At 42.8% G+C, this 24,790-nt stretch overlaps 1 protein-coding gene across 21 annotated transcripts in view; it reads left to right on the top strand.

Annotated features, from left to right (window-relative positions):
* The window catches only part of RBFOX1 (RNA binding fox-1 homolog 1), a 1,446,067-nt gene that overhangs the window by 438,114 nt on the left and 983,163 nt on the right, over window positions 1–24,790 (top strand). For 4 of the 21 annotated variants that reach the window (XM_083585193.1, XM_083585187.1, XM_083585183.1 and 1 more), the window contains exon 1: window positions 13,181–13,735. The exons of the other annotated variants lie outside the window; for them this stretch is intronic. In XM_083585193.1, the coding sequence (XP_083441319.1) occupies window positions 13,733–13,735 (3 nt within the window). In that variant the 5' untranslated portion in view covers window positions 13,181–13,732. Of the gene's footprint in view, window positions 1–13,180; window positions 13,736–24,790 lie in introns of those variants that run through there. 21 annotated transcript variants of the gene reach the window in all.

Below are 24,790 nucleotides of genomic sequence, written 5' to 3'. Positions count from 1 at the left end.
GCATTGCCATCATGGCTAAACACCTTCTCCTCCATGAATTTGTCCGTTCCTTTTATAAAGCCATCCAAGCTGGTGGTCATCACTACCTCCTGTGAGAATGAGTTCCATAACTCAGCTATGTGCTACTTTGAAATTTGCACTTCTCTGAATTTTCTGATGCAGTTCTCCAGCCATAAAATGTGTGAAAAGGGGTGGGGTTATTGTATGCAATACAAGCATGTATTAGTGAAAATAACATGCATGAATTAGAAAAACACTGCAAAGTTTGTGTGATAGGCAAAATGGCCTACAAAAAGCATTTATATTAGGAGAAATGAGCACCAGAATGTTGGTGAATATTCCTGAGGATTCTAGAATTAGGAAAAAAATGATAAATGGAGAGAAGTCATCATTTACAGACCTGTCCATCCCTAACATGCCACTCAACTGCCCATGGCCATGCCCTGAGGTGCTGTGATATCTCCAGTAGCAAAGGTGTCATTCCTCAAAAGACCAGTTGCTTGGGAATAAGAAGTGGAAAGAGTGCTGTGGTCCTCAGGTCCTGCCTGTAGGCTTCTCATTGGGGCATCTGGTTGGCCATTGTAAGAACATTGTGCTGGAAGAGATGGGCTGTTGGGCTGATTCAGCAGTTTCTTCTTATGTACTGATGAGTACATGAGGGGGTTGGTGAACCACTTAATAAATTTATTGCTTATTATAGTCATGGTAATTGGGCTTTGGGATGATTTAGCAAGGCTCTTTGTGTGTTCTTATGAAATCAAGAAATTGTCACAAATAGGAGGGAGGGAAGTGTGAGAACATTATTACAGTTGTTGCTTGTACCCTCTGTCATAATTTCAAAGCATTAAATTCCATAGAAGGACACAGTAGAACTATATGATTTTATTTTTTTTGTAGTCCTGCAGTTTTATTTGCAAACTGCACTCGCTTTAACCTCGTCACTCATAACAAAACCATTAGTCAGATGGAGTCAAACTGAATCACATCAAATTACATCAAATTACAGTAATCTGCAAACTATTAGCATTTTTAGAAACCCTCTATTTTTCTAGATATTGATATACAGAAGCTGGTAAAAAAAAATGAAAGACTCTTAAGGATAACATGGAGCTGGCATCATTTGTATTCGCAAGGCTGTGGTGCACAGTGGTATATCCAGTTGATTTAAAAAATATGTGGGTGCCCCTCTACAATCCACTTGATAAGGCCTGTGACTATATTACTAATATTCCTACTAAGGTAGACGACTGCACTGCTTTGTAAGACCACCCCAGACGTAGGTCCTGCTATCCAAATGCTCATTATACAAAATTTCATTTATCCAAACATGAGGAATTAGTTCCCAAACTTTGGTAGGCATGCCATAGATTCAGATATCTAAACCAGGGGACAGCAAACTTTTTCAGCAGGGGTCAGTCCACTGTCCCTCAGACCTTGTGGGGGGGGCAGACTATATATTTTTTTGGGGAAAGGAATGAATTCCTATCCCCACAAATAACCCAGAGATGCATTTTAAATAAAAGCACACATTCTACTCATGTAAAAACACCAGGCAGACCCCACAAATAACCCAGAGATGCATTTTAAACAAAAAGACACGTTCTACTCATGTAAAAACACGCTGATTCCTGCACCATCCACGGGCCGGATTTAGAAGGCGATTGGGCCGGATCTGGCCCCCAGGCCTTAGTTTGCCTACTCACGGTCTAAACCAGCCTTTCTCAACCTGTGGATCCCCAGATGTTGTTGAACTACAACTCCCATCACCCCTAGCTAGCAAGGCCAGAGCTCAGGGATGATGGGAGTTGTAGTCCAACAACATCTGGGGACCCACAGGTTGAAAACTGCTGGAAACAGTCATACATGTGTGTGAGACTACAAACAAACATTTCATTCATCCATTCATTCTATGCCACCTTTCATCCAAAGATCACAGGGTCATTTACAACATAAAACAAAACAAAAATACATACCAAAATAACAAACAAGAAGAAGAACACTCCCAGTTTAAAAGGCTAATTTAAAAAAGGCCTGGGAAAAGAGGAATGTTTTTGTTTGGTGCCTAAAGATATGTAATGAAGGTGCAAGATGAGCCTCTCTGGAGAGAGCATTCCACAAGCAGGGAACCACCACAGGAAAGGCTCATTCTCAAGTTCCCACCCTCCAGAACATTTATGGAGGAGGCATATGAAAAAGGGATGCCAAATGATGATTGCAGGATCCAGGTCAGTTCTTGAGGTATTGTAGTCCTGAGCCATTTAATCAGATCAATCATTTTATTTGCATGCACCGTCTTTCCAAAGTTAAAACTGTGGTAAAGGCTAAAGGAACCCCTGAGCATTAGGTCCAGTCACGGACGACTCTGGGGTTGCGGTGCTCATCTTGCTTTACTGGCCAAGGGAGCCAGCATACAGCTTCCGGGTCATGTGGCCAGCATGACTAAGCCACTTCTGGCAAACCAGAGCAGCGCGTGGAAATGCTGTTTACATTCCTGCCGGAATGGTATCTATTTATCTACTTCCATTTTGACATGCTTTCAAACTGCTAGGTTGGCAGGAGCTGGGACCGAGCAACGGGAGCTCACCCCGTTGCAGGGATTCAAACCGCCAATCTTCTGATCAGCAAGCCCTAGGCTCTGTGGTTTAGACCACAGTGCCACCCGTGTCCCAACTTATAAAAAATACATAACTTCAAACATAACAAAAGTGGTCATAAACAATAAAGAAAACATCAAAAAGTACAGAACCAAACTGAACAATTTCCATTAAAATCATCAGATCCAAAATAAAGATATTTAAAAATCAACATTAACAACACCAACCACCACCCCTCAACAATACTCCAACCAAAACTTCTGTTCAGCAGCCTTGGTGTTAGCAGAAGAAGTCAGTCAGGGCCTCAGCCTCCCAGGCACGTGGGGAAAGGCCTGCAAGGCAGGGAGCAGGTCTGCCAGGGCTCACAGCCCAGATGGTCTTGGCTTTATTGGTTGAAACTAGCACCTTGGGCCTGGAAGCTAATTTGCAGCCAGTGCAGTTGGGCCAGGACTGGCGTTATATGTTATATCTTGCACTGGTGAGCAACCTGGCTGCTGAATTCTGCACCAGCTGAAGTTTCTCAAACTGTCTGCAGAGGTAGCCCCACATATAACATGTTGCAGTAATCTAAGCTAGAAGTCACCAGAACATAAACAAAAGTTACCCAGAACTAAGCAGCCTTAAACCAGGCTTAATTTTTGTGGGGTTTTTGGTCCATAGCAGCCGATTTGCCAAAAACAATGATGGGAGGGAGGGAAAGATTGAACAAATAAGAGAGCATTTTTTTCTTTCCTTGTGTGCCTTTTGCAAGGTTTCAGGGGGTTTTCTTGAGTTTTTCCTGGGGTTGAAATTCCAGCGTAGTGTAGTGGTTAAGAGCGGTAGTCTCGTAATCTGGGGAACCGGGTTCGTGTCTCCGCTCCTCCACATGCAGCTGCTGGGTGACCTTGGGCCAGTCACACTTCTCTGAAGTCTCTCAGCCCCACTCACCTCACAGAGTGTTTGTTGTGGGGGAGGAAGGGAAAGGAGAATGTTAGCCACTTTGAGACTCCTTAAAGGGAGTGAAAGGCGGGATATCAAATCCAAACTCTTCTTCTTCTTCTTCACGTTTGGGAATGCATTATACATTTTCCGATAGGAATCAATGGAAATTGTTGACTCATTATGCAAATGCTTTGCCTAACAAACAATTTCCTGGGAAAACATTGTGTTCGGATAGCGACATGTATTTGCTAGGATGACTAGAATTTTGCACTTGTGGGTTATTTTGCAAGGTTTGTGGACAAGGCCAGATTAGAGGAAATGATCTATAGTGTTCACCACATTGTGGTTTGCTTGCTAGCAGTCAGGGAGCATGATCCTAACCTGGTTTACTTGGAAACAAGTCACAATGAATTCCATTCTATTACCTTTTCCTTAGTAAATGCAAATAATAGCTTTAGAAGAGGATTAGACATATTCCTGGAGGCTACTAGGCTTGATGGCTATGTTCTACCCCCATTGTTGGAGGTGTTATGCCTATGAATACCAGTTGCTGCAAATTGCAAGTGGAAAGAGTGCTGTTGCACTCAAATCCTGCTTGAAGGCTTCCCATGGGCATATTGTTGGCCACTGTGAGAACAGGATGCCAGACTACTTTGGCATTTGATCTGATCCAGCAGGGCTTTTTATTCTGTTATTAAGAGATTCATTATTGTTTAGGTTATCACAAGATTTCTGCCTGGTGCTGGATGATGGTTTTAGTCCAGAAACATTTGGAGGTCACCAGGTTAAAGAAAGCTGGGTTGAGGCACTATTCTCTGCAGCTACTGTTTTTCATCTGTAAAAAAACCCCTCAAGTTTTCTAGGCATTGTGCAGAAATGAAAAAAAGCAAGTTGGTCCCTGCCCGGAGGCTTACAACACAACTAAAAAAGAGGGGAGAGTGAAAGGAAAGGAAAGGAAAGGAAAGGAAGTAGATTCAGGTACTATAGCTTCTCTTTTTACTTACCGGGATTGCCATGCACCATGGCTGCTCCACTAGAATTTATTCCTATGTAACCAAGTAATCCTTTGCCACCTGTGATGCCTTGCCAGAGACCACAATATTGTTCTGTAAGTGTGTTTGGACTGTAGACTAAACACAACCTCACACATGAAAGTAGTCCTATTGATTGCAATGGTTCTATTTGAGATTATATAATGCTTAAGGCCATCCAGATTTAAATTTCCTGGCAATGCTCTATTTTTAGAACTATCTGGAGCACAAGATATCATGCTTATAAATAAACAGCTAAAAATATATTAATGGTTGAAAGGCAATAGGTATTTTTTCCTGGAGATTTATGAAGTGTTTTTAACACACACACACACACACACACACACACATACAGAGAGAGAGAGAGAGAGAGAGAGAGAGAGAGAACAGTAACAACAACCCTCCACCACCAAAAAAAACCCCTGTTCATAATTCACCAGCAGCTCCCACAAATACACTTTACTTGTTTTTAAGGTTGTACATTTCATTACAAGCAGTTCAATATGCTCTCTAGCACATTTGCACTGAACTGCCTTGTTGGGTAAATGCATTTACATTGGCTTTGGAGAAGTCTGCAAATTTGATAACTATATATAGGGAGAAAAAGAAAAATGTTCTCCTTCTCTCATAGCATTAGGTTGAGGGGAGGGCCACCTAAAAAAAAAATTGTTTATCAGTAGGTCTGAGAACATAATCCAGGTACAGGTCCAAACTGTATTTACTGTGTCTCCTCCATAACCAGAATTCAGGGTTGTGGTCAACTAGGTACTGCTCAGAGTAGACCCACTGAAATTAATAAGCCCAAGTTAGCAATGTCAGACTGAGACAGGGTAGCGTTGAATACCACCTTTAAGCAATTAACTCAAATGTCAAGGAGATTCAAATGCTTATGTCCTCACTGCCATCTTTTGCTTTCCCTGGCCATTGATCTTCCCCTTCCTCCCAAGACAGGCATCCCCAACCTGCGGCCCTCCAGATGTTTTGGCCTACAACTCCCATGATCCCTAGCTAACAGGACCAGTGGTCAAGGATGGTGAGAATTGTAGTCCAAAACATCTGGAGGGCCAAAGGTTGGGGATGCCTGTCCCAAGGAGAAGGCTGGTGACAGAGCAGGCTTGTCTAGCCTTGGTTACCCAGTTGTTGTTAGGTTACAACTCCCATCACCTTTGACCATTGCTCCCCACACCAGTTAATAATGATGAAGACAGGTGTACCTCATGATGGAGGGCATTCCGTTTCCACAGGGAACCACTGCTGAAAAGACCCTGTCAAAAGTCAGAACCAAGTGGAGAGCCCCTGCTTTAAATATAATGCTTTTTTTGTGCACAGACCTTTAGACTGATTTATTTCCTTTGTAACTCATGATTCCTCCCTCCTTGCGACACACACACACACACACACACACACACACACACACACACACAGCAAAATATCACTGATGTAAAGGATATGTTTGATGCCGGGATTAGTGACTAGTGTTTTTGTTTTAGCTTTCTATGGATGCATTGTGCTTCATTTGTAACTACATCTACTACCAACGGACTGCCATTGTCTAGTGGCTAAGGGGGCAAATTTATAGGATTACCTAAGAATAATGTGACTTACTCCTGGGTAAACATGCATTAGTTCAGGCTGTAATGACATGGCAAGCATTAACTTGAAGCAAGGATTATCTGAGCAGCTTATTCCATTCCGTTTCAGTCTTGCTGGCATCAACCATCAACCCATTCCATCACACTGCATCCCATTCTGACCCATTTTGTGCATCCTGTGTACATAGAATACACACTTTTTAATGCTCTTCGATGTATATGCTTGTAAAATGAACATTTTGTACTTTCTGCATCTCTTCCCACATCTTTTATGTAATTTTAGGCATGCTTTTTGCACTCATACCACAAACACATTGCAAGGTCTGGAGAAGTGCGCACTCTGACAGGGAGTTGTGTTCTGATCCACAAGCAAGTTCAGAAGCATCAGATCGGTCCACTGTGAAAAACGTGTCAAACAAATTCTTCCCCCAGCCCTATCATGGAGCCAGCACTGTCAAAGAATGTGAGCTGTGGGCCAATAAGCCTCCTAGACAAATCCAACTATATAACAGCCTGCTGGACCAGGGCAATGGCCCATCTAGTCCAGCATCCTGTTCGCACAATGGCCAACCAGATGTCTGTGGGAAAGCAGGGCCTGAGAATGTAAGACCTGAGCACAAGAGTATTCAAAAGCATTACTGTATTATGTTTGGTGCACAGCCATTGTGCCTAGTAGCCATTGATAGTCTTATCCTCCATGAGTTTGTCCAATCCTCTTTAAAAATCATCCACGTTGGTGGCCATCACTACCTCCTGTGGGAGCGAGTTTCATAGTTAACTGTGCACTGCGTGAAGAATGATTTCTTTTTATCTGTTCTGAATTATCCACTATTCAGCTTCACTGGATGTCCATGAGATTTAGTGTTATGAAAGAGGCAGGAAAAACTTTTCTCTACCCACTTCCCCCACGCCAAACATAATTTTATACACCTTTATCGTGTCACCTCTTACTCACCTTTCTTTAAACTAAAAAGCCCCAAATGCTGCCATCGTTTCTCATAGGAGAGTCACTCCCAACCCACTTGATCGTTTTGGCTGTCCTTTTCTAAACCTTTTCCAACTCTACAGTATCCCTAGCAAACTGAAGAGTCTGGTGAAGCAAGTTCCTTTTCCAGAAATAACAAGCAGCCCTGTGTTCTTATAATGGGGCCACCAGATAATTCTGTAACAATGCTTCATCTTGCATATTAACTTGTTTACCTGTTTTCCTTGTGCTGGAAAGATGTCTGTTAATGGCTTTTAAAGGCTTCAATCTAGCACTTGTAACTCTCCCAGCAATTACTAGCACATTTCCTGGTGAGAATAAGGTTTTTCTTAATCAGCAACTGTGAGTGGCGCACCATGAACCCTTCTGCATTCTCATATAATCTTTAATTAACTGTTTTGATGTCTAAATGAGAAGATCAAACCCTTTTTGCTTCATGCCCCCGAGTGTGGATTATACTGTGTAACATTAGATCTGCAGAGATAAGGTTTTCTTTTCCCTATTGGGGACAAGCTAGCAAAGGGATTATGAAGAGCTTGTGTCCTGGCCCTCACCGCCAGCTGAAGAACTCGAACTCTCAGCTCTATTTCTGCTAAAGGCTTTAATGCTCCAATCAGATTGCTACATAAGGCAAAGTACAGATTACCCAACGTTCAGCAGGCACACAAGAGGCTAAAATACATTGCTATCTATCCTACTGTACTGTTAGCATTATTACTGGGTAGTAAAGGTAAAAGACTCCTGAATGGTTAAGTCCAGTCAAAAGACTATGTGGTGCAGCACTCACCTTGCTTTGCAGGCCGAGGGAGCCGGCATTTGTCTGCAGACAGCTTTCTGAGTCATGTGGCTAGCATGACTAAACTACTGGCACACAGAGGACCAGAGCACACGGAAACACCATTTACCTTCCTGCTGCAGTGATACCTATTTATCTGTTTGCATTGGTGTGCTTTTGAACTGCTGGGTTGGCAGAAGTTGGGACAGAGCAATGGGAGCTCACCCCATCGTGTGGATTTGAACCACCAACCTTCCGATCAGCAAACGAAGGGGCTCAGTGGTTTGAACCACAGCACCACCTGTATCCCTATTGGATAGTAGGGGTGTACACAGGCTGCAAGAGTCACCTTATGTCTGTATGTGTGACTAATCATTTTGTAATCTGTTTCTTAATCGCTTTTTGCTCTTTCCACTTCAGTCTATGTTTGGATTTCTGAGCTCCTCCTGCATAAAGGAAACAATGTGTTTCCCCATTCACTATAATGGAGAATCTTACAATTGATTTTTTCCCTTTTTGGCCAAAGTGGATGACATTTATAGGCACAAGAGACCTCCAGAATGCCAAATTGCAGACAGATAGGTCTAGCAGCTGTTTGTGGGGAAAGCGTTTCACATTCCTGAATACTCCTTTGGGGTGGGGATGAAGGTTTTTCTTTCTTATTGTAAAATGATTAAGAGGTGACCAAGTATTTGTTTTTTTGCTTGTACAATTTTTAAAAACTTTGCAGCTTCGTACCAGCTGTCCTTTGTGATTGTCTCCTTTTGATAGACTTTACAGGACCCCAATAGCTCAGGATTGCATAAAGGGTTTAATTTTCTCAGCATCCCTGCAGAGTAGCTTAGACTGATAGTGAGTGGCTTAAGGTTGTCCAGTGAGCTCTTATTGCTGAGTGTGGATTTGAGCTCATGTCTGCTTTTGCAGCCCTAGGCCTGTATCCAGTGTTAGTCAAACTCAGACTAGGAAATTAATGAACCTAAGTTAGTCGTTTCCATTAACTTCAATGGGTCTACTCTAAGTAAGGCTAGCATTGAATACCACCTCTAGTTTGGTTCTCTAACCATTACATCATACAACATTTAATTAGTTTACTGGTCAAGTATCAATGAGTATTTGAAACCTTACTGGTAAGTGCTACCTTACTTCCTCATTCAGCTCACCTCTCTTCCTCTCTCCATACATTTCATAGACTCTAAAAGGAACACAAGTCTTTAGCAGCTCAGGAGTGCTGAATTCTAAAACTTGTATGTTGTTTCCAAGGTTTTAAGTGACAGATAAACAAAGTTGTGTGTCTGCTGAGATGCTAATGTTGCAGCCCTTGTGTACTCAACTCTGTGTGATGCATTTGTGACTTAAGTTAGTTAATGTACAGCATAATAATTTAGGGCCCACGCTCTTTCTTTTATGTGGTGCACCATTAACATCATGGGAGTTATGCTTCTGAATTAAGAGGATAATAGACCCCTTATTTTCTAAGCCACTAGCTTCCTGGTGGTGTTTATTATTTAGAAACTTGCCTTTCACACATCCCTAGGAGACTTTTCAGACCTGGCTATGCCTTAATGCTGAGCAAATCACTTGGCCACCCTCTGCAAGCCTTCCCATCTAGAAGCTGCAGAAAGAGCAGCAACTTTAAAAAATGCAAAATATTTAGGAGATAAAAAGAATGGTAAAGTGTGAGAACTCCCATGTCGGATACTGGTTGGTTGCAGAACAAATTTTATGGAATCACTTGGAGTGGGGAAAATAGAACCCTGTTAAATGGTCACAGACAGGTATGCAGTATGCACACTCTAGAGTGTAAGACTTCTCACAGAGAGCACAAGGAATATGCAATCTTTTGCACACATACTGATGGAAAGTTCAGCTGAATTCAATATGACTTGCTTCCAGACATATGCATAGAATTGGTCTGTACACTGGCTGTGCAGGCTAGGTCAGAGGTGGAAAACCAGATGCTGTTCAACTTCAGCTCCCTGCAAACCAAGCCCACATAACCAATAGTTAGGAATGATGGGAGCTGTCCAGCAGCACCTAGATGGCCCCTTGCTCTCAATCCCTGCTTGAAAGAATAGGTACTGGGTTTTTGCATCTTGTATGAGGGAGCTGTCCGATTGCTGAATTCCTCTGTCTCAAGAGACAATGGAGTTCATCTCCGGGGTGGAGTCAAACCACTGCATTAGGGGCACCAAAGGGATGCGAGCCGTGGCCATTTGGCACCTGCTTGGCTGAAGGAATTGCCAGAAGGGGGTGTAAAAGGTGCCATTAAATTGTCTTGGGGACTCCACTCCAGACTTCTGTAGGGTTTACTCCTCAACCTTCTCTTCTCCTGCAGATATCCCACAAGGCAGCAGAGGTCTAAGATCAGATTTCCTTCTCCTAGATGGGCTCTCTTCCCAGGTTAGGGTGATGAGCCCCACCTGCCCCTCACTTCCCTCTGCAGCATGTACAGAAACCACCTTCTTGACTGCTGGACCCACTATTGGTCTCATCTGTTCAGTCCACCAGAGCCTGTATTCACATGCAAGAGAATTTCCTAACTCACCAGTGGTTTGAGACCCATCAGCTACAGTCACCTGGTTTAAGCTGGCCATTCGAAGCTGTTTCCCTGGGTGTGGCCACTGTCACATGCTGATAGCTTCTAGGAGCCACAGGTGAGGGCTGAGTGCAGGGTGGGGACAAAAGGTAGTTGAAATATAAAGATTTAATTCCTGTGAAGCTACTCAAAGCCAAGAAGTTTTTTTTGTAAAAAATAAATAAATGAAAGAGAATTGTTAGCTGCCCAGTACAACCAATGCAAAGATGTGGCAGAATTATGTGCCTCCGACTGGAGGCTAATTGGGAAGCAGCAATGTCAGCACAGTGAATCACATGGAGATCCAACAGGCCACCTCCTCCACAAGGGATATTTTATTGCTTGCATAATCTTTCAATTTATTCATTTCTCAAGGCACCTACACTGGTGTTACTGAAGTAGGGGATTGCCTTTACCCAAGAGACTAGTTCCATTTAATTCCCCTGTGATTATTCATGACTAGTAACTACTCTCACACCTGAATATTTACAGAACTAGGAATTAAGTATAATTTTCTAGGTTTATAATTAAACAACGGAGGGAAAAATCACTGAAAATTGTATGCATTTACAGTCCTGCTAATTGATGGTGGTGGGAGGTTTGATTTTATGCTTTTGTACAGATGAAAGAAAATAAAGGAAGATTATTATTAGTTTGTATTTATCTTTCATAATTTCCTAAAGTTTCTTTTAAGTGACTTTATATTTCACTAACTCTGACCCAACTAAAGTCCAGATTCTGGCTGTGTATAGAAATAGTTTTCTCTCCTCCCCTCTTCAGAGCCAAGTTGGAAGTGACTTCACTCCTACTTTCAAACCATGTAATTGGATGGCTTCCTCAAAATCCCTGCTCCAAAAGAGGATTGCCACTACCTGCTCCCAGACTGCTCCTGTGCTACACAACAGAAATTAAGCAGGTGCAGGGTTTTTTCCATCACTTTAATCTCCATGCCTGCAGAAACACAACTATGTGCCAGGCTACTGTTAGCAACGAGCTACTAAAACAGCTGCTGCCAAACCTCCAGAGGTTTTGGACTAAAGCTCCCATCAACCCCAGGTCTGGGGCTGATGGGAGTTGTAGTCCTAAGCATCTGGAAGGTACTAGGTTGGCAAAAGGGTGTTCTAAAAAGGAGGCACCTTTACATCAAAGGTGCTCTTAGTTGACACATGCACACAACCCCTGCCCAACCACATGAAACCAAAAGTGCCTTTCAGCCTCTGCGCAGCTACTATTGTCAACTTGTGAATGTTGTTAGGTAAGGGCAGATAAACAGATAAAATGTAATAGATCAACAACAGTGCAGACTTATGACACCCCCCTTCCTCCAATAAATGTTGGGAGAGTCACCGCTCTCCTCTCTTATGTTGGGGGGCGGGGGCGGGGACGGCAATGAACTCCAGAAGAGTTGAGCCAGGATGACTTTCGCCCATCTCCCGGACCCTTATAGGCTTTTCTCGAATCTAAGTGTCCTGTGAACACGCTAAGCATCGGGACGTTTGTGTCTTGGTAGAAAATGCCTACAGATCGCATAAAGGTCGGTTGAGGGGACGGGGTTATCCTCTAACCCCCCCTCCAACAAATCCACCCTCCACGCCGTAGTGTTGTTGTTGTTGATGATGATCGTGGGTTCTCCTTCCCAACTCCCTTGCCAATAAAACCTCGCTTCCCCCCAAATCCATCTACCCACACTTGTAGTTGCGAGACGCAGATGCCGGGATCTTAACTCCCCACCGGAGAGAATCGGCTACACGCTTCCTCGGGAGTAAAGCCCAGTGATCGAAAGGGGGGATTTACATCCGAGTAAACATGCGCACAGCCGATCCAGTGGCAGGCAGGCAGGCAGCAGAAGCGGTGGCGGCGGCGGGAGGCAGAGAAGAGGCAGGCGAGACTTACGCCACCCTCCCCGAGCGCGGAAGGTGCTGCGATCCGCGCCGCTCCTTCAGCTGGGCAGGTTCTCCATCCCGCTGGCCGTTTAGCTTTGCGGTTTCTCCCCACCCCTCTACCCTCGCGCGTGGGCTGTGCTAAAAGCCGCGCAGATCTCGCAGCAGCCGCCTCCGCCTCCACACACACTTCATCATCTATCTCCCCAGCCCCCCCCCCCAGCCCTTTGAAGGTCACCTCCCTCTCCGAGCCACTTCGCAGCGCCGGCTTGAGGGAGGCGGGGGGGGGGGGGAGAGAAAAGAGCCGCCACAACAGCAGCGCCTCCCTTCTTCTCCCTATTTCGCCGGGCCAAAGTCAGCTCTTCCCTCAGCTGGGAATCCCACCCCCCTCCCCTCAGTCAATCTAACACACACACACACACCCCTCCAGCCTCGGAGGAGACACGCGCGGACGCCGAGTCGGCACGCGCCGCCCTCGGCTCCAAAAGGCGCGCGCGCGCTCTCTCTCTCTCTCCCTGTCTCCCCGCAGCTTTGCCAGCTGCCTTCGTGACGGGGGTGGCTTTTTTTAAAAAAAAATGGAGAGAGAGGGGTGCTAGTTACGGCTTCCTCAGGAAGGGAATTGCCTGAACGACCAGGAAGGAGGTGTGGGGGGGGGTGCATGCTGCTTAAATAATTCTCCAGTCCAGCCAGGTGTTTCTCGACGGCTCCTCAGTAGCTTCTTCAGGTGCCGACCCCCCCCCCCACGCGCACGCGCGCACCACCGTCCCAAGCTCCGCAGTCCTCTCGGCTATCCTCTCTCGCCTTTTTTTTTGCGAGGGGGGGAGGGGGACAACCGCGCGTGCGCGCAGACTAGGCGGCAGCTTGGCGGCTCCTGCGCCTCAGAGTGCGTTGCTCTTTCGTATTTTATTATTATTGTTACTGTTATTATTAGTGTTAACGGGCTTTTTTATTTGGCGCCCAATCTCGCGCACCCAAGCGCAGCTCTCTTTCTCCTCCTCTCCTTCGTTCCACTTCGCGAGCGGCCGAACAGAGCGAGGCGAGCGAGGCGAGCGAAGTTTTCTCCTTCCCCTCAAAGAACGCGGGAAAAAGCTCTCGCGCGCCGTCGAGGAGGAAGAGAAGCTGCTGAGGGGAAGCACCTGAGAAGTCGGCGCTTCTCCTTCCTGAGGGAGGAGGGGAAAGGCGAGAAGCGCTGCCCTGCGCCCCCTCAGGCCCCCCTCCGCCTCGCCTGAGTTGGACTCTCTGCCCGGCAAGCGAAGGGCGCCAACTTTCTTCTCGCCCATCTTCAACTCTACTCAGCCAACGAATCTGGACGCGACGCGAGAACAGAGAGCGGGAGAGAAGATCCCGGAGAACTTATTGGGGGCCCCGCGCTTCTCTGTATGGTAGGTGGAAGTGGGCCCCTGGCTGGCGAGGGCAGACTTGGCCTCAATTTCATTTTAAGGGAGGGCGGGGCAGGGGGCGGGGCAAGGGCTGGTTGACCAATGGCGAGCCAGGTGTTGCGCTTTCTCTTCCTTCCCACCCACTTAGCCCATAGCTGGTGTGCTGGGGCAGCTTGTGGCTAAATGCGATAGTAGTAAGGAACTTCTTCCAGAGGTTTCTATCTGTTGCCAGTATTCTTTCCAAGGAGGTGTCTGGGAGTGGGGGTGGGCCACCCTTCCCATCTCCCATCCTCATCAGTGATTTTAGGCCAGATGTGATTCTTTTTTTTTCTGTGATAGCTACCATGTATACATAATAACCAGATGTTCTGATGCATAAGCATCAGCACTGTCATTTTAAATCTTTATATATATATAGAAAATGCCTTTGAACCTTACGGTGACTTTGTGCTGCTTAGGAGTACTTTGCTCCAAGGTATATTTAGCCTTGCTTTACATTTCCCACCTCATCCCTTCCATTACCTGTGGTAGAGTTATATTGGTTCCCCCTGCCCCCAAAGTTCTGGAAACACACTATGCTTTTGTGTGGAAGTTCTGGTTGGTAGTTAACATAGATGCTGAAAGGACAGGCACAGCTGAGAACTCTTCAGTCCTGTTGATATTTGTGGGAGCTTTTATAAGCACATGCTTTATTCTTTCATGGCAATATCACTGAGATTTTAAAGAGCTGCTTACCTTTGGTTGGTTGAGTACATCGTTAATTTTTTTTTGAAACAGAAGACATGGGCAAGGGAAGGAGCAGGGATTGGCATGGTGTCCCTGAAGGAGATGGCTTTTAAATTCGGGAGGGAGGTTCTATTTACATACTGTCTTGGTAATAAATCAGCATTTATTTATTTATTTTGCCTGCCTCGATGTAGGAGTTTGGGAGAGCTGTTTATGCTATTTATGCTGGGGGCATGTAGAGATAAATGTGTGTGGGAAGATATGATAATGAGGATGAGCAGTTGCACACTTGGGTGCAGGACCACAAACAGGAAATAAAAATGTATGAAAATGCAGTAATGCATCAATTATTGTAAAGTCCTGTGCATTCGATTAAATGCATGGCATATTCCTTATAAGCATGTACCAAGGGATGCATACCTAGTTTCCAACTGCACATATGCTGAGCTCTGAAAAGGAAGATGTAGTAAAAATATATGTTCCCAAAATCGTTCCAATGTGGTGTGTGTGAGAAACAGTTCATATTTCTTAAAATAAAACTAGACCATTTTTTGAAAGAAAGAAAAAATCAGAAGCGATTTTAGCAGCTGCATGGAACTGCTGCTCTCTAGCTTCCCCCTAGAAATTGTATCTAAGTATAAAAGCTTTCAATAAATACTGCTGTAGCAGACCTTTTTTCATCTTGTTCCTGCTTCCTAGCCATTTTTCTTTATATGTTCACATTACAAGTTGAAATGATACTATATAAGCTACAGATTACAATTCATCCCAGGTTTACTTCTTTGGCAGAGAGGCATGAGTTTTGTGGTGTGACAAATGAAACCTTTGTAGAAGCAAGCACTACAGCGAATGTTTGTTTCCATGGCAGGCTGTTATTCAGACAACTGCTGAAACATGTTTGACATAAATATTGACCTTTAAAAAAACATATTCAAACATGTAGAGCATGCGGCTTGGCTCAAATTAAATGTTGATCATTACATTTACAGTTCAGGATAACCAAAATTCCCCACATTTACTAAGAGCATGATCCAGTCAAAGCTAAACTCTGACAAGTTCCACTGAGTTCAGTGGGAGAGGCTAGCAAATCTTTAAACCTCTCATGCAAGAGCCACATGGAACTTAAGTGTGCTCAAATGCGGCTGGATCATGCCCAAAGTTTTATGTTCATAGATATAGAAAGATCACTAAATGTTTTGTAATGTAATGGAGAATTCTGAACACACTGTGTTTGTTTACACACACTTTTTTATTTTGTTTAGTTCTTAGCGTTGCTAGTTTGACAATAAAAATATATACGCAGGACAGAAACTGAATGAAGAAACATTTCAAAACCCTGAACAAATTCATGATCGACTATGGAGTGATTTCTATGCTTGTTTGCTTTGACGCACCCATTGAACATGGTATTTGTCTAGAACTCTGTTACCCCAGCCATACAGTGTGAGCTCTAAGTCCTCTGCTCCAAGTCAGCCTTCTTAGGTAAACCAGCTTTCTTTCAGCATTAGTCTCTCCATCTGCAATAAGGAGATAATAATAATACCAGTCATTTCTACCAGGCTGTTGTAAGCACTCCTATTAAATTAAGGTTAGGGAAATCCTGACCCCACTTACCTGGGAGGAAGCCCTGTTGAATCCAGTAGGACTTACTTTGAAATGTAATGGGTTAGGTTTGCAGCCTCAGTGTTCTAAATACTTGAAATATTCCATGTAGTTGCTAAAATGTCATTACTTGGGTGTTTAAAAGACCAAGGGCCATCTAGTACATATTATGGGCATCTAATTTTGGAAGTTGTTATACCACAGAATGGAACACTGTACAGAGATATGTCAAAGAAATAGGTGGAACTGAATTTTTATTTATTAAGGATGCTACTTGCCTCTTGGTGGACAAAACTACCTCCCCTCCCAATAAGTTGCTGCATATTTATTGTTGCTCAGTTTTTCTGATTATTTTAACTTGAATTGCTGATATTTTTTTAGAAGCTTCTGGCACAAGGTTAGCTGTACCTAAGGGTCTTTTGGGGGTGGGGGTGGGGAGCATTTTATTTTAGAAGCCTGATGGTAAAGTCCTGTGCATGTCTGCTCAAGTAAGCACCATTGAGCTAAATGTGACTTTCTCCCAGGAAACTGTATAGCACTGAAATCTTAAGTCTGCATAGGCTAGAACGGTAAACGTTTCAAGAAATCACTTATCAGTTCAGTAGGGACATGAGAATATGCTCTCTTGAAGTATTTACAGGCAAGACTTCTGCTGCAAACAATTGCTTCTGCTAAACTGAACACATATGAATAATTTTGCAATTTTCAGGAATAAAGGCAAATACGCTGTGCTGTATAAGAGCACCATTTCTAGTAGATACGCAGTTGATAGAGTTAAGATCTAGAATAACTTAAATTAGCAACATTTCATTGCCAGTTTTTTCTTCACTACAATGGAAGTTGTTATTGTGCATTGCAATGCTGCAAATACAATAAACTGGATTGGGTAACATATGATGTTACAAAATAACACAACTAATTCATACTTAGTTACAAATGGAAATAAAGTAGTGACATACAATTTAATATATGCATTCCATTAACAGTTCATTTGCAACTTCGCATCACCAAACTGATTACATTTTCACCCCATCTTTCCTTGAAGCAGCTTGGAGAGCTTCCTTGCTGAGTGAGGGCTATCATCAGGTGCTTCTCTGAGGCTCAGTCCACCCAACTGGCTTTGCATTGGAACCTTAGGGAAAAATGCTTTCTAAAGCAACCACTGGACAGTATTTATGAACCACAAAAGGCTTGAAGAGAGCATTCTTGGGGATGAGCCACTTTTAATAGCAAGTTTGAGTGGCCTGTGGTTTGCAGTAATAGGCTGTTAAAGTGTTCCTGTTGTAACATACTTGGCTCTAATGTTGCTAAGGCTGCAGTCATATAAACAAACTGAGGGTAAATGCAACTGAACACAGTGAGACACACTTCATGCAAATGCAGCCAGGCATGGAGCACCCCAAAATGTTTTTTGATAGTTTTATAGCTTAAACCATTTCTTCTCTACCACATCAAAACCTTACCAGGATGTTCCCGGTCCGAACTACATCCACTTGCAAGTGAATGCAATATAAATAGTACATTTTCAGCAGTGGTGAAATAGACTGAATGCATTCAGACATGAAGAAGTATGATAAGGTTTAGCTGTGGTAAGGGAATCCTACTGTAAACTGGAAGTTATAAAACTTTCAAAATCATATTTGAGAATCAAAAAGTTTTTCCAAAAAGAAAACAGCCTGACAACTGCCCTAAAACTAAAGCTCTGCTCTTTCTCTCCCAGCTTCATGGGGGGAGATTGTAGATGCCCAGTGGGCACTCAGGATTCAGAAGTATTTCTCTTTATTATTGCCGGCTGCTTTAGAACAAGAGGCAGAAGTAATGCTAATTGGCTCTGTTTAAAAATGTGAAGTGTGTGCGCAATAGGGATGTTTCTGTTTCGAGCTGTACACATCAGTGCTGTTTCCATTCTGCTTCAGTTTGATTTTTGCCAGATACTATGTTATTTGTCTTGCTGTCTACTATTTAATGTAAGTTATGCAACTTGCTTCACTATTTACTTAGCTTATGCAAGTTACATTCATTCCAGTGCAATCTTAAAACAATGTAGAAAAAGGTAATTGATTATGTATCATTTGCAAACTTTAAAAAAAAAGAATTAATACCCATTATATTTGCTTGACTGAGTTTCACTCCTGAACACAGACAAACAGTTTCTACTTCCTTCTCTGTTTTTATCAGAATTTTTCTCTCTCTGTGTGTGTCTCTGTGGATATGGACACACACATATCACTCTTCTAAGAAGTTTGTATTGTATTTTTATAATGTTGACATGTTTGCTGCTCTGGGCTTCTTTGGAGGAAGGGTGGGATATATATATATAATAAATAGTAACATACACACACAGAGAGATACAATGTTTGTACAAGTGAAAAATAGAATATATTGATCTGCTGCTGTGATATAAAAATAAATATTCATGTTACAGACATTTATGGGCAAGTCAGTCCTTTTAAAGTACCAGTAGACCCAGAGCTGCAATTTAGAGATATAAACTGATGAGAAGATAGCACATATACTTCAAAAGATGCTTCTTTGGAATTTTGTGGAAGTTAAGTACTTTGCAGATGAGCAAAATGTTTCATTGGTGCAATGAAGCTCAGAGGGTACAAACCATCAGGGACATCTATGGTGCAAGTCCCTTTTGAAAGGTAGCTTCTGCAGAGATTCCTGGGGAAATCGCACTCTGCATTTCCAATAGGCAATATTCACATCAAACTACATTTCTGGAGGCAGTCTTGCTAATTACAACAATACCTACCAGAGAGTCCTCCTACTTTTTCTTCTACATCACAGGAGAGTAGTTGCATGTTGGATATAGTCTGAAGAACCAGCAAGAGAGAGAAAGCAAACCAGAAAACTAGATTTTCTGTGCTTACAAAAGAAAGAAGAAAGAAGAAAACCACATTTTTTGTTGTTAAAGGAAAAATAAGGAAAAGAAAAGCAACAAGACAATAATAATCAAAAAATGGCAAGTAAAAAATGGTTGCCTATACTTCAAGCATATTAGAGAAAACAAATGAGCAAAGTTTGAGAAAATGAGCTGGAATTTTAGGAACTGTGAACATCGGTGGTTTTATAGAACTTTCACTACATATTAATAAAACTCATTACCAGTAGATTCAGCCTATGCTTTGCATGCAGAGGGCCCCACGTTTAACTCCCTGCATCTCCAGGCAGGGTTGGGAGGGGGCCCTGCCTGAAACTTTGGAGAGCAACTGCCAATCAGTGTAAGCAACTCTGAGTCACATGGGCCAAAGGTCTGATTTTGTTTGAGAGTTTTCAAAGGGAGAGGCCCAGTTAACAGAAGATTGGAAGGAAACAGAGGAAGATCAGTATGAGGAAGTTTCCTGTGTCTCCTTGCTCAGGGGTAGAGCACATGCTTCCATGTGAAATAGTCCCAGGTTCAGTCTCCAGGTAGAGGTGGGAAAGCATCATGCCTTGCCTCTTCCCTTTGACGAGTGGGATGGGACATAAGCTTTAACATGGCAATAGAAGGCATTCTTGCTTTGGGCAAGCAAACAGGTGCTTCTCGGAGTGGGCAAACCTGTGAGGTGTGTTCATGTGAGAGATGGCATCTTGGCTTACTCTCAGATGCATCCCCCAGGAATGACCAGTGGTGATGGCCCTTTAGGAGGTGCATAGCTCTGTTGGTGGAGCATGAGGTTCTTAATCTTAGAGCTGTGGGTTCAAGCCCACACTGAGCAAAAGATTCCTACATTGCAAGGCGTTGGACTAGGTAACCCTTGTGTTCCCTTCCAATTCTACAGTTCTTTTACTCTTTGAGGTGCCTGACTAGAAGCATTTGGTGTCACAGGGGTGGAACACCTCTTGGACAACCCAGTTAAGCCTTCTTTAGGATCCAGCCCCTGACCCACTTGATCACTTGCCCTGACAACTTTGACAGTTATTGAGGCACAAAGAGTACCTCCCCCAACTTGTTCAACCTGGATCATCTAGCACCAGCTCTCTGATATCTGCTCCCACCTATCTGGCATCCTCCCACCTCCATCCAAGACAGCTCCATGGGACTCGTGACACTGTATTTGATTCATTTCCATGATGGCTGCATTTTTAAATTATAATTTTGATTGGACCGTGGATGTTGATGTGTTGAATAATAACTTTATTCTGCTAGGAAACTGGTTTTGACACAAGAAAATGCTTCTGGGATGCTGGGATTTCACAGTGATACAAAGCAGGATTGCTGAAGTGCATATGAATATTCCAAAGGCTACAAAATAGAAACAGTTGTCTTTGACACATGGTGTGGATTTAAGCTAAATGGACAGCATCCATTGCCAGCAGGTACAGCAAATGACTTCAAAATTGAAGTCAATAGAATATGATTTCGCTGCTTAGGGAGATCTTGTTTGAGTTGGCACAGCCAGTTTGAGTGGGGACTACCCACTATGTGCTTCCCTTGGATTGCAAATGTAGAAGCAGGGAGCATTTCCAAGGGGGAACTGCAGAGCAAGAGGGAGGGGCATTTTCAAATGCGTCATAAAACCAAAAGTAAATCCAGGGATTGCTTTGGTGGAGGTGGGTGGTTGGGTCATATGGTAGATTTTGTAGGGAATGGTTGTCAGGTAGAGAAGGGGCAGAAATTTGATTCATTTCACATTTAAAGATAAACAGATTAAATTTGTGCTTTCTGAAAAACGTGAACCGAAAGAGTAATCTTTTGAAATTCTCATTTTATATATTTTGCAATGAAGTTCTGCAGCCAAGCAATGTCTGTGTGTCTGTGTAAAAAGGCATGTTTGGTAGGAAGAGGGCCTTCTCAGTGGCTCCCACACTTTGGAACTCCCTTCTTAGAGAAGTTAGACTGGCTTCCTCCTTCTTGTCCTTCCACCAGCATGTGAAGACTTTCTTATTTGTGTACAGATACTGGTGAAAATAGCATACAAAAATGTATTATATTATGGGAAATTTCTTTAAAATGTGTATATGTGTCAACACTGCATGCAAACATTAGTTTTAGAATAAGTTCACACTAAAATGCAAGTAAATTTTCAAAAGGATTTTTTTTCAAAATTAAAAAAAAAACATAAACTAAAATTAAGATTGGAAAAAAGAAAGAAAAGAAACACAGAACAACTGAAAATTGACAGATTTGTCTATCCCTCTTGGCAGGAGGGAGTAAACACAGGGTAACGTCTTGCAAATGTTGCTCTTACTTTTGTCACTGTATTATCTTGTCAAGTACAGGGTTGGGAGTGTAGAAACTTGTTTCTCTTCCCTCTCATTCAGGACTGAATAACAGCACTTATTCATATGTTGCAGCAACATTGATGAAGTAAAGCAGGTTGAGGTCTGAATGGAAGGCTGATTTGGAACTTTAGTGTCTTGAGTTTCCTTGGCAGAAAGACAGGGTACAAATGTTGGAACATAAGGGCATCAAAAGCACTTTGGGAGGGGGGAGAATATTATTCATGGTTGCACTGGCATTGTATATGAACTTCTTTCAGCAAGCTCATATAAGCAAAACAAAAGAACCTTAGCTCCATTGTAGAGCATCTGCTTTGCATGCAGAAGGTCCTGGCATCAATCCCCAGCATCTCTGGGTAGGATGGGGAGAAACTCCTTTCAGAAACCATGGCAAGTTGCTGTCGGTCTGTGCAGATGCTACTGAGTTAGAAAGACCAGTGTCTAACTTGGTCTAATGCAGCTTTGTATGTTCCTTAAAGGTTGGTAAATGTTTGACCACAATGACCACCAGACCTTGTTGGCCTGCAACTGCCACCATCCCAGACCCATTCATTGTGCTTGCTGGAGCTGATGTGAGTTGTAGCTGAATAACTACATTGGCCATATCTGCAGTAGGGCACAGGAAGACTCTGAACAAATTAAGAGAGCCCAGACTCTTGGAAAGTCTGGGAAAAACCTTGATATGATATCTATCTTCCCCCTTTCTAAAATGCTGTGTGGCAGCTGGTTGACCAAATTGGGTCACGGAGCGCATGCTTACCAGAATGCCTTCTGTTGTCTGAGTGCCAAAGGCAGATAGGCAGTGTGGCATACCTGTGCATGACACATTTTAAATACTATGGTATAGCCAAACTGAGAGAAGTTAAAAATCAATGTGGCATTAACAATAGAAACCAAAAAGAACCCTGCAAATTTACCCAAGTGGTTTAGAGAACTTCTGAAAAGAATTGGGCTGGTATCCCAGCTCTAAAACGCCCTTTCTAACCTGAGTGATTTAAAATGCTTGTTATCTGGAAATCTTAAAACTAGCATGACTTATTAAATTCCAAGATGTCTGTAGAAGTTCATTAACAGTTAGAACATGACCCTCTTTTTAATGCAACAGGTGACTTTGCACAGTAGGTGGTTTTTAAGCATATGCATTTATTGCACAATGAAAGCTTGCTTTTAGGTAAAGGCGTCATGCCTCTCTGAAACAGAAATACAGTGCAACTTGTGATAACACATGTACTGCTAAAATAACTTATGAACCAGAAATTGAAAGGCTGTATTGTAAAGGTTATGCACAGGTGGCCAGAGCTGAAATTGTACAGTCAACCTTGAACTTCTCATTTACTGCTTTCTGTGGTCTACCAAATGTCGCATTTTATTCAGACATGATTACTGGATGAAAACATAAAGATTGGATTTTTTTTTCTTTACCTCTCCCATTTAATTCATATATTTTTTAGGTGTGTGGGTAGTGAAGTTTGGGAGCTGAAAGATAGACTGATATTAAGATAATTTATTTTACTGAACAGACAAATACGGGGATGGTTAACTTGTGGCATTAATTAGGAATAGATGAATCTGTTGATTTCAGTTTCTCATTTCTGCAGTCGAAAGTTCAGTTTGCCACATTTTCACATGGCACTTGTTTCTTCAAAAAGGTGAAAACAAAAATGATAATGCATTTTCTTTCTGCAAGCAAACAACTTCAAGCAGGTTGCTTTTTTGCATTCTATTTTCACTAACATACATATTTTGTATGCAGTTTTTTGGTTGGAAACCTGGATCAATCCGTATGGAAAAGCACTAGTTATGAAGGATAGCTGTGCTTCAGTTTGTGCATTGGTTTGAATTAGCTATGTTAAACCAGAGAAGGAGGATGCCTTCCAGTGTTGTTGAAGTCAGTCTGTCAACCCATGGTCAATAGTCAAGGATAATGGGAGTTGTTGTCCAGCAGCAGCTGGAGGCCATATGTTCCCCACCCCTGAGTTAAACCAAGCAAATTTATTCCCCTTCCATAGCTTTTATACAGTGTTGCTCAAACATTTGATACTTGGTGCACAGTTTCTTTTGTATTGACATTTGAGACATAGGAAGCTGTCTTATAGTGCGTCAGACCATTTGTCCACCTGGCTCACTATTCTGGCTGACAATCATTTGAGGTCACAATGATGCCAGGCAGCTTTTATAACTCTGGACTTGTCTTGCAAGGTGCTTTGCAAGACTTGGCAATCAGAATCCTCTTTCAAAGTGCTAGCTTGTGGAATGCTTTGCTGGATCTTGCAGAGCCCTTTCAGTCAGCTGATTGTCAGTGCCCACAATTACCCCCTTTAGGGTGAATCAGATTTTTAGCTGACAACAGGTATGGGGCAGGTGGGTGTGGCCTAACCCAAATAGGGAAGGCTTATTATGTTACACCTCCCCCCGCTATGGATGACATTGTGCGTAATTCAGCATGTGTTTTGGGGGGGGCTACCTTGAGAGAATTCAAAAGTGTGATCATTGTAGGGCTGAATAACGAGTTCTAGCTCTAAAAGTCACATTGAAAAGTATGCCATAAATTGGATAGCTGCATCTGATCTACATATTTAGTTTGCTTGTGATTGGCAGCATTTGAATGAACATAATTTGTGAACATGTTGCAGTTCACAAGTCTTGGAGGGCACTTTGAAGGGTGGGCTAATGAAGTCCAGGTGAACATTTCTGAATGCCACAAGCAAGGTTTTTCAGTTAGTTACATTTTGGGAGAAGGAGAGAGGGGAGTGTCTTCTTGATAGATCTTTTTAAGGACCTTGGAGGCTTGCAAAGTTGTCATAATCTTCAAATAGAGGGAAAAATCAGCGAAGCTACAGACTGCCAGTGTGACTTTGATACAGGGAAATATACTAGAGCAAATTACAGTGGAGTCAGTTTTTAAACATACTGGTTGCAATGCCTTGATTAGTAGAAGTCAACATACGTTTGCCAAGAATATATAATGGCTGGCTAATCCAGTTAGTTGATTGTGGGAATGCTGTGGATGTAATTTACCTTTATTTTAATAACATTCTCCATGACTTTCGTTAGCAGACTGGTTAAATGCTGTATGATAATGACATCAGATTAAGACCTAGTGTGCTCATTGGTGATTCCTCATCCAGCTGGAGAGAGAACAATTACTTTTATCTATTACACAAAGAAATCTCTAATTTACAGATAACACAAAACTTGGAGGGATAGCTAAAACTTCAGAAGACAGGGATGAAATTTAGAATGACCTTGATAAAGTGGACTGGACTGAAACTAGTTCTGTGCTGAATTCTGTCCCCCAACTTCTCAAACATTTTGAGAACTGGGCCCCTTTGGGAGGAAGAAGGGCAGAATAGAAATTTGATGAATCAGATCTGATAAATAAAATTTAGACAAGGAAAATAATAAAGATAGAAAGGATTAATTCCATCACAGTTGTGATTTGATTGGGCCCCCTGTGTGGTCCATTTACCATTTGAGTGATTGAGGTTCAGGGAGTGGCAATGAGATATTGGAGGAGCGACC

This window comes from Podarcis filfolensis, assembly GCF_964270895.1.
Source record: "Podarcis filfolensis genome assembly, chromosome: 14".
Lineage (NCBI taxonomy): Eukaryota > Metazoa > Chordata > Lepidosauria > Squamata > Lacertidae > Podarcis > Podarcis filfolensis.
Note: the sequence above shows the minus strand (reverse complement) of the source record. Positions and strands in the feature narration are given on the sequence as shown.